Raw genomic sequence first — 11,152 nt, forward strand, 5'->3', positions numbered from 1 at the left:
CTTTTTCTTTTGTTTTTGTCTTATTTTCTTTTTTTTTTTACTTTTTTATTGACACGAAAAAGGTTTTGGCGCCGTTAAAAGTATCCCATCGCTACAGAACGCCATTGTTGACTACTGTGACGTTGTACTTTGATGATAATAGATGAGAAATTTCTGTTTTACTTTGACTTTATTTTTTAACTTTTTTTTTATTATCACCCTCCTGGGAGTTCGTTCCGACTTGGGGGCTTATTGACTTGATAATCTTGACTTGATTTTTGATCGAGCGTTTTTTAGTGTTGATGGATGATCCATATGATTATTGAGTGTGTTATTGTGATAGGGACTTGTATATGATTGGACGACAAAAAATTGATTAACAATATATCCTATTGGTATTAAGGATTTGTGTATCAGGTATATTGGAATTGATCGATAAATCCATGAAATTCACTTTCTTCGGATTCCTTGTCATTTCATTTTGGAACAATTTTATCACTGACTTTTATAATGGATTTTCGTGCAATGAGGAGCTGTCAGGCGGACTTTTTTTGGTTCTATACTGGAACATGACTCGTTTCGGATCTGAAAATTATTATTAAAATAATTATAAAATTGTTTCCAGAAAATTAATATAGCGAATTATTCACGTTTCATGGTTGAAATTTACTAACCTGCGCAATTTCTTTAAATCGTTTATACATATTCCAACAATCTTGCCACAACGGTCTCAGTATGAATTTTAAATCGAGAACCTGTAAGATTTAGATGAAAAATATTTTCGTATATAATAAGACACTCTCGTACATTCCATATGGTCGTGTCTAAGTATAAATGATATCGTTGAATAGGTTTCAGATAAAAAAAAAAATATTTTAACATAAAATTCGTGTAAAGTAAATTATTTATTCTCTTACCAAATTATACGTGATAATACGAGCATGCCTGTCCTTTACAAGTCTCCGTCATCTTGAGACGGAAGAATATCCCAATAACTTCCAAAGATCCAAAAATCCGAAAGATAAGTAATTCCATGGATTTCCGATCAATCCAAAAGACAAGCAATTCAACCAGGAATTTTCATATTGACTCAAAAAGGATTTATTTCCTTTGAAGCAGACAAAGAGTTCTAGTGACTCTTGCCATCTTGAAAACGCAGTACAACTATTTACAAAAAAAAAGAAACTCTACTCTCCCAGCAACGTTTTTCTTATGTCTCCGTTACAGACTAAAGAATTTTTAAAGATAAAACGGCAAACCGTGCGACATATTTTTAAATGCCCCTAATATTTTTCTTATTAACAAACAAAAGCAATTCCAGCAAGGCTCTGAAACAATAAAATGATTTTCGATATTCGCCTTGCTGGTACTCATCTTGGTCATAGAACTTGGCAATGGATTTCATTAACTGAAGGATCTCGTTCTGAAAGATATAGGATGAAGGTAAAGACGCCGCCACAAGGCAGAACCGAGAAGAGGTTGTACACGGTTTCCCCAGTAGAATGTAGAAGAGCAACGGAGATGAGCGGAATCGTGGAATTTCTTTATTGTGCATCGTCACAAGGGCTGTCCGTACCAGATGTGGCTCTCAGCCACCCCTATCGCCTATAATTAATTTCCAAAACCCACCCCTGTCTCTTACTTACCATTTCTCGTTCACCAGCATCATCCTCTATCATCCCTCCACATATATTATCAATTCAAAAAAGTTCTACAAAACGTATACATATATCAAAATTGGTACAATGTCAAAAAATGAAGAAATCCAAATTTTTGTCATGGCAAAGACCAAGCAGTCTTAAGAATCTCAAATTTCTTTTAAAATCCCATAACAGCCCTTCTGGCAGTATTACAAGAGAATTCACTTATCCCATACGTGTGTGTCTTATCTATTTAGCTAGTTGACCCAACCTAACCTGTATCTTTTTGATTGTATCCTTACAAGGCAGCAGCACCAGACACGCATCAGGATCTCTTATCTGTTGAGTGGCAACAAGTAGCTCGTTCCAGTACCGAAACAGGACCTCCAGAACCTCCTCCATCTGCGTTGCTCATGCCCACGTGCCTTATCTCTCCTTATCACTGACTTCTATAGTCTCGTTCGAAGAACGAATATCTTGGGGTTGGTGATCCATCAAGTGTTCGGTCCAGCCATTCTGCCAACCTTACGGCAGACGAGCTCAGAATTCTCATCTTTATTTATAATAAAGCACGGTTGAGAATTGGATTGAATCCACGATCGAGAATCGCCATTTCTATCCTGTCTAACTCCTACCCCTAAAACCACCCTCTACCCTCTGCCTGTACCGTCCACGTCATTCATTCCACCCACAGCGACCTTCTTGCGTGGGGGATGCTGCACGTGGCTCATGAAAGGCGATGAGAGAGCTTTCTATGTTTATAGGGGTGATAGCAAGCTTTATTTCGTCCCAGCAACAGCTACGAGGGTTGTAGTGTTTACAGATATTTTTTTTTAATATTTTCTCAGTCGTTTTGAATTTTTAATATTTTTCACAGCTTACAGTGTATACTTAATTTTTTTTTTCTTTAAAATATTCAAGTGTAAGTTTTAGGTTAGAATATTTTACGTATGCTTTTTTTTGTTATAGGAATAAATACAACTGCGAAATTGTATCCTGGTGCAGCATCCCCTTCGAAAGTATAAGACGTGATCGTCGATAGCTAGGCCAATAGGATGTCTAACGAGTGAAGTAAGCAAGTTCCCGACCCTTCTTGGAAGCCATCTTGAAATCATTCCATGTACCAAGAACTTGGTACATGGAACATTGTCCCAGATAGGTACGTGGATTTCGTTACTCCTGGCCAATAGTCCTTCCAGGACTTTCATTCGCTTCTTGCAGAATGGCAGTCCTGAATTCTGAATATCTTGGGTAATACTAATGAATCGTAGCTTGAGGGCTTTTATTTATTTTTCAACTAAAAACTATACCCGGGAGTCACTGGGATGCACTTTTATAAAGTGTTAAAAAAAATTGCTGCGATTTTTTATTTCACTCGGCAAGCTCTGGAAAAAGTGTAGAAACAATGATCGATGCGAGCGCCAGTCAAGTGCTACAACGAAAACCTCTTTGTTGGTGAAGTGTAGGAAATTTTTTGGCCTGTTAAAGATTACGGAGGGAGTAGATGATTTTTGGAATTTCTCTTTTTTTTTTCCAAACTATAAAAAATAACTCCTTAATCCTTTTTCAAAGATTGTCCGTCGTAGGGTGGAATTTGTGAACAAATTTTTTATCCTGTTCTGAATTCAGTTTTGAGGTATATCCAGCAAAAGAACTATTCAAGTTGCGGTTTAATGTGTCACGAATATTTATGTTGGTTAAGTGAATTTTCATCTGATTCGGAAAACTGGTATGCGAGTGTCAACGTATGGTACGACGCCGTCGCCATCTGTTGGAACTTTCTGTAAGCTATTGGTTTCAGCAGCTTTCCTCTGACTTATTGGGTATGTGTATAACGAAGATGTAGATTGTGGCGCCATCTTTGTACTTTACTGTCAGCTGACATTAACGTATTATCAGAATTGTTGAAGAGGTTCGAAAGCTGCTAGTGAAATTTATTTATACCGTTTTATCAGATTCACGTTACGTGCTAAATTAATTTTGTATTGACAATATCATTCCGTACTTCATCCCTGATGCCTGTAGCGCAATTTGCAGTGCTATTTTTTATGACGAATTTAGATATTGATTGCCAGTGTAAAATATATAAGTTAATTCTAATTTTATTGCCATTGGTAGAGAGCATAACATAGGCGTGACTCTGCAATGCGCAATCCAATCGTAAAAGAGAAATTTCTGCGCATTTCCACCCCTTGAGATCTGAATGGTAATAGGGGTTGAACGCACAAGAATAAAATAACTTCTGGCGAGTAGATTTAAAAATGGAAAAAGGGGATGAGCCATTTTTTTTTAAATTAAAAATAGTATTTCGCTATGTCAATTATTGTTATTATATTGCATCGATGTATCTACAAGAGCAATTCCGTGTGTAATGACGTATTTCGCGTTTTATGCAATTTTTTTGTGCCATACATTTCATCACTATTCTCATAGCGCTCTTTATCAGTGGTACTGATGAAATTTTCAGATTGATTTTAATACTGCAAAAAATGACATAGCACTCGAGAGAATCTGAAAATCATGATAATGATAATTAGCAAAAAAAGAGACACTTCTATAAAAGCAATTCCACTGACTGGAGTTGTCGCTTGTTTTTCCTTCGTGATAAAGATAAAAAGAAGAACATACCGACGTAAATGTTTCCAGCGACATAATGACGAACTTTCCTGCAGTCAATGCAACTGGATTTTGCGAACGTGCAATTGCAATTTGAATAGAACTTCCAATAGACTTTTCGTAATTGTACCAGGAACAATTGTAAAAAGCAAACGCAATGTTTGTACTCTGTAAAAAAAAAAGAAGAATTATTAATAATATAGAAAAAAAACGCGATATTTCGACATGACTCGAAATAAAAAATAAAAGAATTTTCAAAAATTTCCTTACTTCGGATGACAAATAATCTGCCGGCCAGCAAACAAACAGCATCTGCATAATGAAGACCATAAACAAGCCCAAAAATTTTAAAAGATCAGCACCACCCTATTAATTAATAAATTCATCAATAAAATATTATTAATCAATCTATTTTCAAATTTTTCTTCTAAAATAAATCATAATCTACCTACACGAACAATATTCACAGCGCAGAATGAGATCGCACACATACAAGTAAGAACCGAAATCAAATTTGAGATCGATACGACAGCCTCCAGCGTGTAGCAATATCTGAAGATAAAGACTATATTAGAAGTTACAAATAAAATAAAAAATCCCAAAAATAATCCGATCTTAACTCAAGAATCGATCGATGAAAACGAAAGGAAGTCTTAAAGAATCGTGCGCGTTGGTCATGTCCATAATAATTGCTGGCACTCTGTAAATCTTGCCGAACAATTCCAAGCAGCCGGTTGTTGAGCAATTTAAACTGCGCACAGCCATGTATTACGAGCACTGTCGAAAGTGCATCCACAGTGCTAACTGCAACTCCGAGGTAGCAAGTGGCAATTCCTTGAGCAACGTACGCCAATTCGTAATAAGGCGACGAAAAAGTCTCAAATGGACTTGGAAGTGGTAGGGCTCTACGCAATGCGAAATTTCCCGTGGAATTGCTATAGAAGTCCATAGGCTCATTCGTAATTGCTAGAATTGGCGTTGCTAAAAAGAAGACGACCGTAAGTGATGCAGATCCGAAAAGCATTGCTGTCAGTGCTCGCGCACGTAATCCATAGTTCTTTAACGTCTCGTAGTCTTGCTGCTTGGTTGCGCAATTCCAAACTTGCTTATTTACTTCCAGAATACGTTCTATCAAAACTTTATTGTACACTGCCAGTAGGTAGCGTGATGATCCTGATGTAATTGACATTAGCGGTGCCATCGTACTTAGCAATGTAGTCATCTCGTGATTCTAATAAATTATTTAAAAACGTTGCTGCTTTATTAGGAGTCAGAAAGCCAGGACGCTATATGACGAATGGGAAGAATACAGGGCTTGGAAAAAATACTTAGCTGCAGATTTATAATATTTGAGCCTTATACGTTACAGTGCTTAGGTGACGCTGATTATGTATTCTGCCACTGTATCCAGATGGACAGTCCGTAAGAAAAGTTTAAATTTGAGTTTTCTGCATTACAGTGCTTAGTGAGACATCGATAAGTAGGCGACGCTGTTTATGCATTATGCAATGTATCCAGATAGACCATAAAAAAAAGTTTAGGTGCACGTTGATAAAATTCGAGATTCATGCATCAAAGTGCAGTAGTGCTTACTGAGAATATTAATACGTAGCTCATGCTGATCATTAGATACAATGCATTCGCCATCATCAATGCAATCAAGAATCCTTGAATTATCTTGCTGGAGGATTTTTTGAATCCTGGAAACTTAAGAATCCCAACTCCACGAAGTGTCACGCGATTTAGCATGATTACGTCATCGAATGATATTTTTTGTATTGTCATGTTCGTCGTCGACGTTAAAACCGAGGACGATTATACTTTCTCGCACTGGCGTTTAATTTTAATCTTCGTAAATCAGTGAATATCTCTACTCGATGCACTGAGGGTGAATCGGGTGATTTAACTGGTGTTGCACTGCGCGACCTTCGACGCTAACTGGAATCTTGTTAGGGATGCGCCGTGTACAGTCCCTCGAGAAAGTTTTCGGAAAATGGGTTTGTATACTGACAGTAGAGGGGGTTTGACAGGAAAGTAGTATAGGAATGATGCACTTAATAGTGTTTAACAATAATTGATAATGATGGATCATTGAGAATGATTGACAATAATTAAAAATAGATTAATGATCCAGAATGATAAATAATATAAGACTCGATGGCGGTGTAAGGGAGTGTGAAGAGGGGCTGAGAATTTTATAATTAAAAAAAAAGCAATTTATAGTGAAGTGATTGAAGTTTTGGATTTTTGGATTTTCGAAAAAAATTGTATGTTTTAGAATTGTGCTATTAGGTGATATTTATTATTGTTATTATTGGTCGATACGTGTTCAGGTTTTCGTGATGGCAGGCGGGAAGAAGTTCAGTGAGAGCTTCTAGAACTTTTTGAATAATTCAAAAACTTACTCGAGCAGTTTGATCGATCTTTGTTATTATTCTTCTCGACTGAGACTTGATGCGAGTTAAAACTTCGAAATTATATTTGAAATATTAGATTTTTCTAGGTAGGTTATCATCAAATATCATCATGATCAAATTTCAGTCGAACCGACTGTATCGAAGCTTTATGTAAGACTGTTTGAGCTTTCGAGTTTTTTTTCCTTTCCGCCCTTCGATTTCTATCGCATATCAATATATTATTAGAAATCGAAGATCAATCGAGCTTTCCAAGTTATCAGTCCTCTAGGTACTTATTATAAACTTCCCTCTGCGCAAACTTCCGTAACTTTAGGAAAGCTCACGGTCCACGTTACCCTCGCGTGATTCCCATAAATAAACATGCACTTTTTTCCTTGTCTGCCAGAAAATTTTTATTGTCCGGTATTTATTATTCATTTTCTTTTTCTTTCGCCGGTTACATATATTGGTCCACAAATGCATTAGTAAACGTACGTTTACATACGTATGTAAGAAAAGCTAAGGGTGGAATCCGTAAGTTTCTATTGGCCAATCACATGAAATCGAATGCGCAGGTCCCGTATAGACTCAGGTGGGGAATGACGCAAGAACATGGCGTCAAACGAGGATCATTGCGAAATCGGTAGTATATAAAATATTAAAAAAAAAAAGCACGATTAAAAAAATGTATTATAAATTGAAAAAAATTTTACTTGATACTAATAAATTTTTTAAATTTCCTTTCGTCATTAGTCACAATGCTTTTTAAGAAATATAATTTTTATACGAAACCTTAAAGCTCATTTTTTTCATACACAGAAAAACGTACCCCTGGCATCTGAAACAGAAATTTACATAAAGGTGCATTTCTGTATTCTTTTGATTATTTTTTTCTTACCAGTACAACTGATTTGCGGAAACTAGATATTCAACGCGACGAATACATTAAATATTTCATACTAATTTCCTGCAGCTTTTATAGACCATCGAGCAAGGCTCACACCTCTGAGAAAAGAATTTTCTGAAGATTTTATTAAACATAAAATTCATTGACAGCTCATCGAATCACGTGTCCTGTCACAAAATCCATTGTACAAACTGTGAAAAAACTTTCTTATGTGTCGTTCGACTGACTTCATTACACGTTTTTTCCATCCTACGTGACAAAGTTAATACTTTTTTTTTTAAGTATTATGAGACACATGCCGAGCTTTCATTGAAAGCTCTCAATTAATCCAAACATAAGCATACAAATGATTTTAGTATACAGTGTAGATTTATTGTCAATTAAAACTGCCCAAAGCAATAGAAAAATCTATCCTTACCATTTGACAGTATAGAAATTATACTAATTTACCAACTCATAGTTTATCTTATTGTTCTACTCAATCGATACGTTTTCGCTTCATGGCAAAAGCTCTTTCGTGTGTCCAATAGAAATTCCGTTGCCTTGAGAGCACATGAAAAGCTCCCGCCATCTGTGGAAAGCTTTGTGTATTATTCTATACAGAGTCACGTGTCACGTGTATTCTAGTCCTTCGGCGTCGAAGTCACTAGACGTGCGAACGGCGGCCATTTGCATTGTTCCAGTTGTACAAACAAGAATACAATGTACATATATACATATAACAGCTACTACTAGAAAAGCTTTTATGAAAAAGATTACAAGAATAATAAAATTGTACGTAAAATTGATTCTAAGCCAAAGAATGAAAAAGAATATTGAACAGGAGTAGAAATGAAAATAACAAAAAAATATTATACCATACTTGCACTATGAAGGATTAAAAGCCACCCTTATCGCACCAGTAAGTCCTTTATTTTTTAGCATCCCTTAGCTTACCCCTACTCAACTGTATTATTTTCATGATTTTACCATTGAATGAACTTAAATAAAGATTTGATTCATTTTAACTCTTTTTCATGTGTACATGTGAAATTCACTCGATACTTCTGAGGAGTGTGAAAAAAGACAATGCCGACGAAACCATCTATAATTTTCAAAATCTAATCAGTGTTACATTTATTTGACACTTTGACCATTTTTATTTTTATTTATCAAATTTGAATTTGTACGTACCCTAATAAATGTCTCCAATGACAGGTCGACGAAATTACCAGCTGTTAAACGAACAACACGTTGCCCTCTCATTATTATGATTTCCGTGGATTTTTTGACGTCTCTGCTGCAACGATACCAGGGCATAAAATATGCAGCATACGCCACTGCCTGGCTCTTGAAATGAATTAATATCTGTATTAGCTTGAAATCGTATTATTAATTTAACGAAGAGAAACTCACTTCGTTCTGAAGAACATCGGGAGGCCAATTGCAAAGGAACAGCTGAACCAACGAAAGTACAATTTGCGTAACGTACTTCGATTTGTCGGAATCGTTCTATGGATTAAAAAAAATTCTTTTTTTTTAACTGATAATTAAAAAAAAAAATAATTTCATTCAAAATACCCCAACCATCTTGAAACCAATCGCCGAAATGCTGTACGTGCTCGTTATTAGTTGCACGAGAAAAGCTTTGTTCGTGACTTTTTCGATGTCCTTGCAAAGTCTGAAAAAAACGAGATTTTGAAAATTGTCTCAACCTGTCTTTAACGCGTTATCTCACTTTAGAACAGTCTGATGATACTTGACACAGGCTTCGAAAGATTTCCCAAAATACTGAAAATGCGAAATTTCGTAATCAGATATTCGCTTCACTTTGTCGTTTTTGAAATTTTCAAATTCCTCGGACGATCCCAATGACATTATTCGATTTTGGATAATCTTCATATGGCCACTGACAGTCAAAATTAAAACAGGACCAATGGTATCAACACCGATATACGTGATAGCTATGTTGATAACCGTTAGTATCTATAAATTTTTTGAATTATAAAATTTTGAGTAAATAAATTTTATTAAATTCATAATACCTGTAGAATATAAAGGATTTCATAGCAGGGTGAGTCTTTGCATTCAAAGATCAATGAATATGGTAACATCCTTTCCGTAATATTTCCATTGACCCTGACAAAACCATTTCCAAAAATAACCGGTGCTCCAACGTATAAAAAAACGGTGGCTGCACACTGTGACATAAAGAAATACGTGAGTTTCTTGGCGTCCCTGACGTAAGACATTAGCACTCGTTTCTCTTGAACTTCCAAGAGCCCCCAAAGATCCTCGAACGTTGCCAATACGTCACAAAGCTTTGCACGACTTTTAGCTATCAGTATATAATGTAAGGTATTTCCGAAGCCAGTAATCATAAATGCCAAAGATTGCATCGCCACTTCCATATTATCAGTTAGCAGCAGATCCCTTAAATAGGAGCAAGACATTGCTGCCAAAAGTCCAAATGCCAAAACTGACAAGATTTCTGTCAGGGATATTTTGCCTACGGACGCACGAATTATTCCTGAGAATTTCAGAAGAAAAAGATTCACCCGTATCATTTCATCGAATGACTCCTGATTTTCCATTTCGGTAAAAACTTTCGATCAGTCTTTTTTAAATAAGTATTTATTACTGTTTGTTAAGAGTAAATGATCTTGGAAAAAGGATTCTACGAAATTAATTTTAATTCATGACATTTATAATAAAATTTACACGGCAACCACTGTCCATACTGCTGCGTCCATTTGCAAGCTCCACAATTCTAAGCTGACGAACCAAATGCCACGGAGCTTTCGGACAGAGCTTGTATCGAGTGTAATGTGTATGAAGGTGCACCTGCGCTTTTCTTGACTCCGTTAAATATTCTGGTAACCGTCTACCATGTAAGAATTTCTTGCATTAGTAATGCTAGACCGATAGAGTTTCCTGGGTTTCAAGCTTTGCGTGCAGAACGACAATACAAACTTTTATAGAATCGAAGGAAAGTTTGATCTCTTTGTTAATTTCTTATGATATTTATAGAATCAAGAGCACATACATTATTGTGCATAATACTGCTTTTAATTCTATGCTATATTTAATTAACTTCGATTCAGATTAACCTGTAAAGATTTGGGATATAATACATGAACCACTAATGATACTATAAAACTCGTTTATTATATACCCCTTTATTCAATGGTCGATACGAATTTTTAAAATTAGGGATTGAATAGAAAAAAAATTGTAGCAAAAATATTTCTCATTAGCCAACTGCGTATCTTTAAATACAAAGAGCCTAGTATCATAGGTACCAGAAAAGTATGGGATGATTGACAAACATGATAAATCTCAAAAAACGTGTTCAAACTATAGAGCGATACTATTAAAAAAAAGAACACACTTCTCTATTTGACTTCTTCTCATTGAACTGAAAAGAAAGCCTAGTAAATATAAAAGCGTAATATTCATGACCTAAAACAACCCTTAGATTAGCAACCGTCACTAAATCAGCCTTATCATGGTTTTCAAAAAAATGAAACGTATCATCAACATCGACGATTATGAAATAAAGATTACCATCAGCCAACAACTGATACCGACGTCAGATTGAACGAGTTCATAGTTTCCCCGCTAGATGGCACCGC

At 35.7% G+C, this 11,152-nt stretch overlaps 2 protein-coding genes and 1 long non-coding RNA gene across 10 annotated transcripts; all 3 read right to left on the reverse strand.

Annotated features, from left to right (window-relative positions):
* On the reverse strand, window positions 1-1,156 carry LOC107275032. The gene is made up of 3 exons (XR_001539596.2): window positions 897-1,156; window positions 654-734; window positions 1-564 (listed from the first exon to the last, which is right to left on the reverse strand). It is a non-coding gene; the product is annotated as an uncharacterized LOC107275032 (long non-coding RNA).
* A 2,426-nt stretch (window positions 1,157-3,582) lies between these two features.
* On the reverse strand, window positions 3,583-7,984 carry LOC107275028 (odorant receptor Or2). Of its 4 annotated transcripts, none has more exons than XM_015754761.2 (7): window positions 7,530-7,984; window positions 5,829-7,469; window positions 4,856-5,466; window positions 4,688-4,787; window positions 4,506-4,601; window positions 4,248-4,403; window positions 3,583-4,130 (listed from the first exon to the last, which is right to left on the reverse strand). In XM_015754761.2, the coding sequence occupies exons 2-7, from the start codon at window positions 6,018-6,020 to the stop codon at window positions 4,083-4,085; spliced, it is 1,203 nt and encodes a 400-aa protein (XP_015610247.1). In that variant the 5' UTR covers window positions 6,021-7,469; window positions 7,530-7,984; the 3' UTR covers window positions 3,583-4,082. The 4 variants fall into 4 exon arrangements, with proteins under 4 accessions (XP_015610247.1, XP_015610250.1, XP_024935692.1 ...); XM_015754764.2 differs by having other exon boundaries at window positions 3,908-4,130; window positions 6,641-7,469; XM_025079924.1 differs by lacking the exon at window positions 7,530-7,984 and having other exon boundaries at window positions 3,908-4,130; window positions 5,603-5,978.
* A 444-nt stretch (window positions 7,985-8,428) lies between these two features.
* On the reverse strand, window positions 8,429-10,837 carry LOC107275027 (odorant receptor 13a). Of its 5 annotated transcripts, none has more exons than XM_015754757.2 (6): window positions 9,563-10,837; window positions 9,277-9,503; window positions 9,099-9,198; window positions 8,934-9,029; window positions 8,712-8,885; window positions 8,429-8,622 (listed from the first exon to the last, which is right to left on the reverse strand). In XM_015754757.2, the coding sequence occupies exons 1-6, from the start codon at window positions 10,109-10,111 to the stop codon at window positions 8,572-8,574; spliced, it is 1,197 nt and encodes a 398-aa protein (XP_015610243.1). In that variant the 5' UTR covers window positions 10,112-10,837; the 3' UTR covers window positions 8,429-8,571. The 5 variants fall into 5 exon arrangements, with proteins under 5 accessions (XP_015610243.1, XP_015610244.1, XP_015610241.1 ...); XM_015754758.2 differs by having other exon boundaries at window positions 8,712-8,867; window positions 9,105-9,198; window positions 9,256-9,503; XM_015754755.2 differs by having other exon boundaries at window positions 9,105-9,198; window positions 9,256-9,503.
* Between the last annotated feature and the right edge of the window lie 315 nt (window positions 10,838-11,152).

The sequence above is a fragment of the Cephus cinctus genome, unplaced genomic scaffold, assembly GCF_000341935.2.
Source record: "Cephus cinctus unplaced genomic scaffold, Ccin1 Ccin1_scaffold0123, whole genome shotgun sequence".
Lineage (NCBI taxonomy): Eukaryota > Metazoa > Arthropoda > Insecta > Hymenoptera > Cephidae > Cephus > Cephus cinctus.

Excerpts from the sequence above, each read along its gene's own strand:
- LOC107275028 (XM_015754761.2), bottom strand. The coding sequence starts at position 6,020 with ATGACAATACAAAAAATATCATTCGATGACGTAATCATGCTAAATCGC. Across the intron at positions 4,602-4,687 it reads GCGCTGTGAATATTGTTCGT|GGTGGTGCTGATCTTTTAAA; the intron begins GTAGGTAGATTA and ends ATTAATTAATAG. Across the intron at positions 4,404-4,505 it reads CAGATTATTTGTCATCCGAA|AGTACAAACATTGCGTTTGC; the intron begins GTAAGGAAATTT and ends TTTTTTTTACAG.
- LOC107275027 (XM_015754754.2), bottom strand. The coding sequence starts at position 10,111 with ATGGAAAATCAGGAGTCATTCGATGAAATGATACGGGTGAATCTTTTT. Across the intron at positions 9,199-9,255 it reads TATCATCAGACTGTTCTAAA|ACTTTGCAAGGACATCGAAA; the intron begins GTGAGATAACGC and ends CGTTTTTTTCAG. Across the intron at positions 8,623-8,711 it reads CATTGGAGACATTTATTAGG|ATGGTTTCGTCGGCATTGTC; the intron begins GTACGTACAAAT and ends TGAAAATTATAG.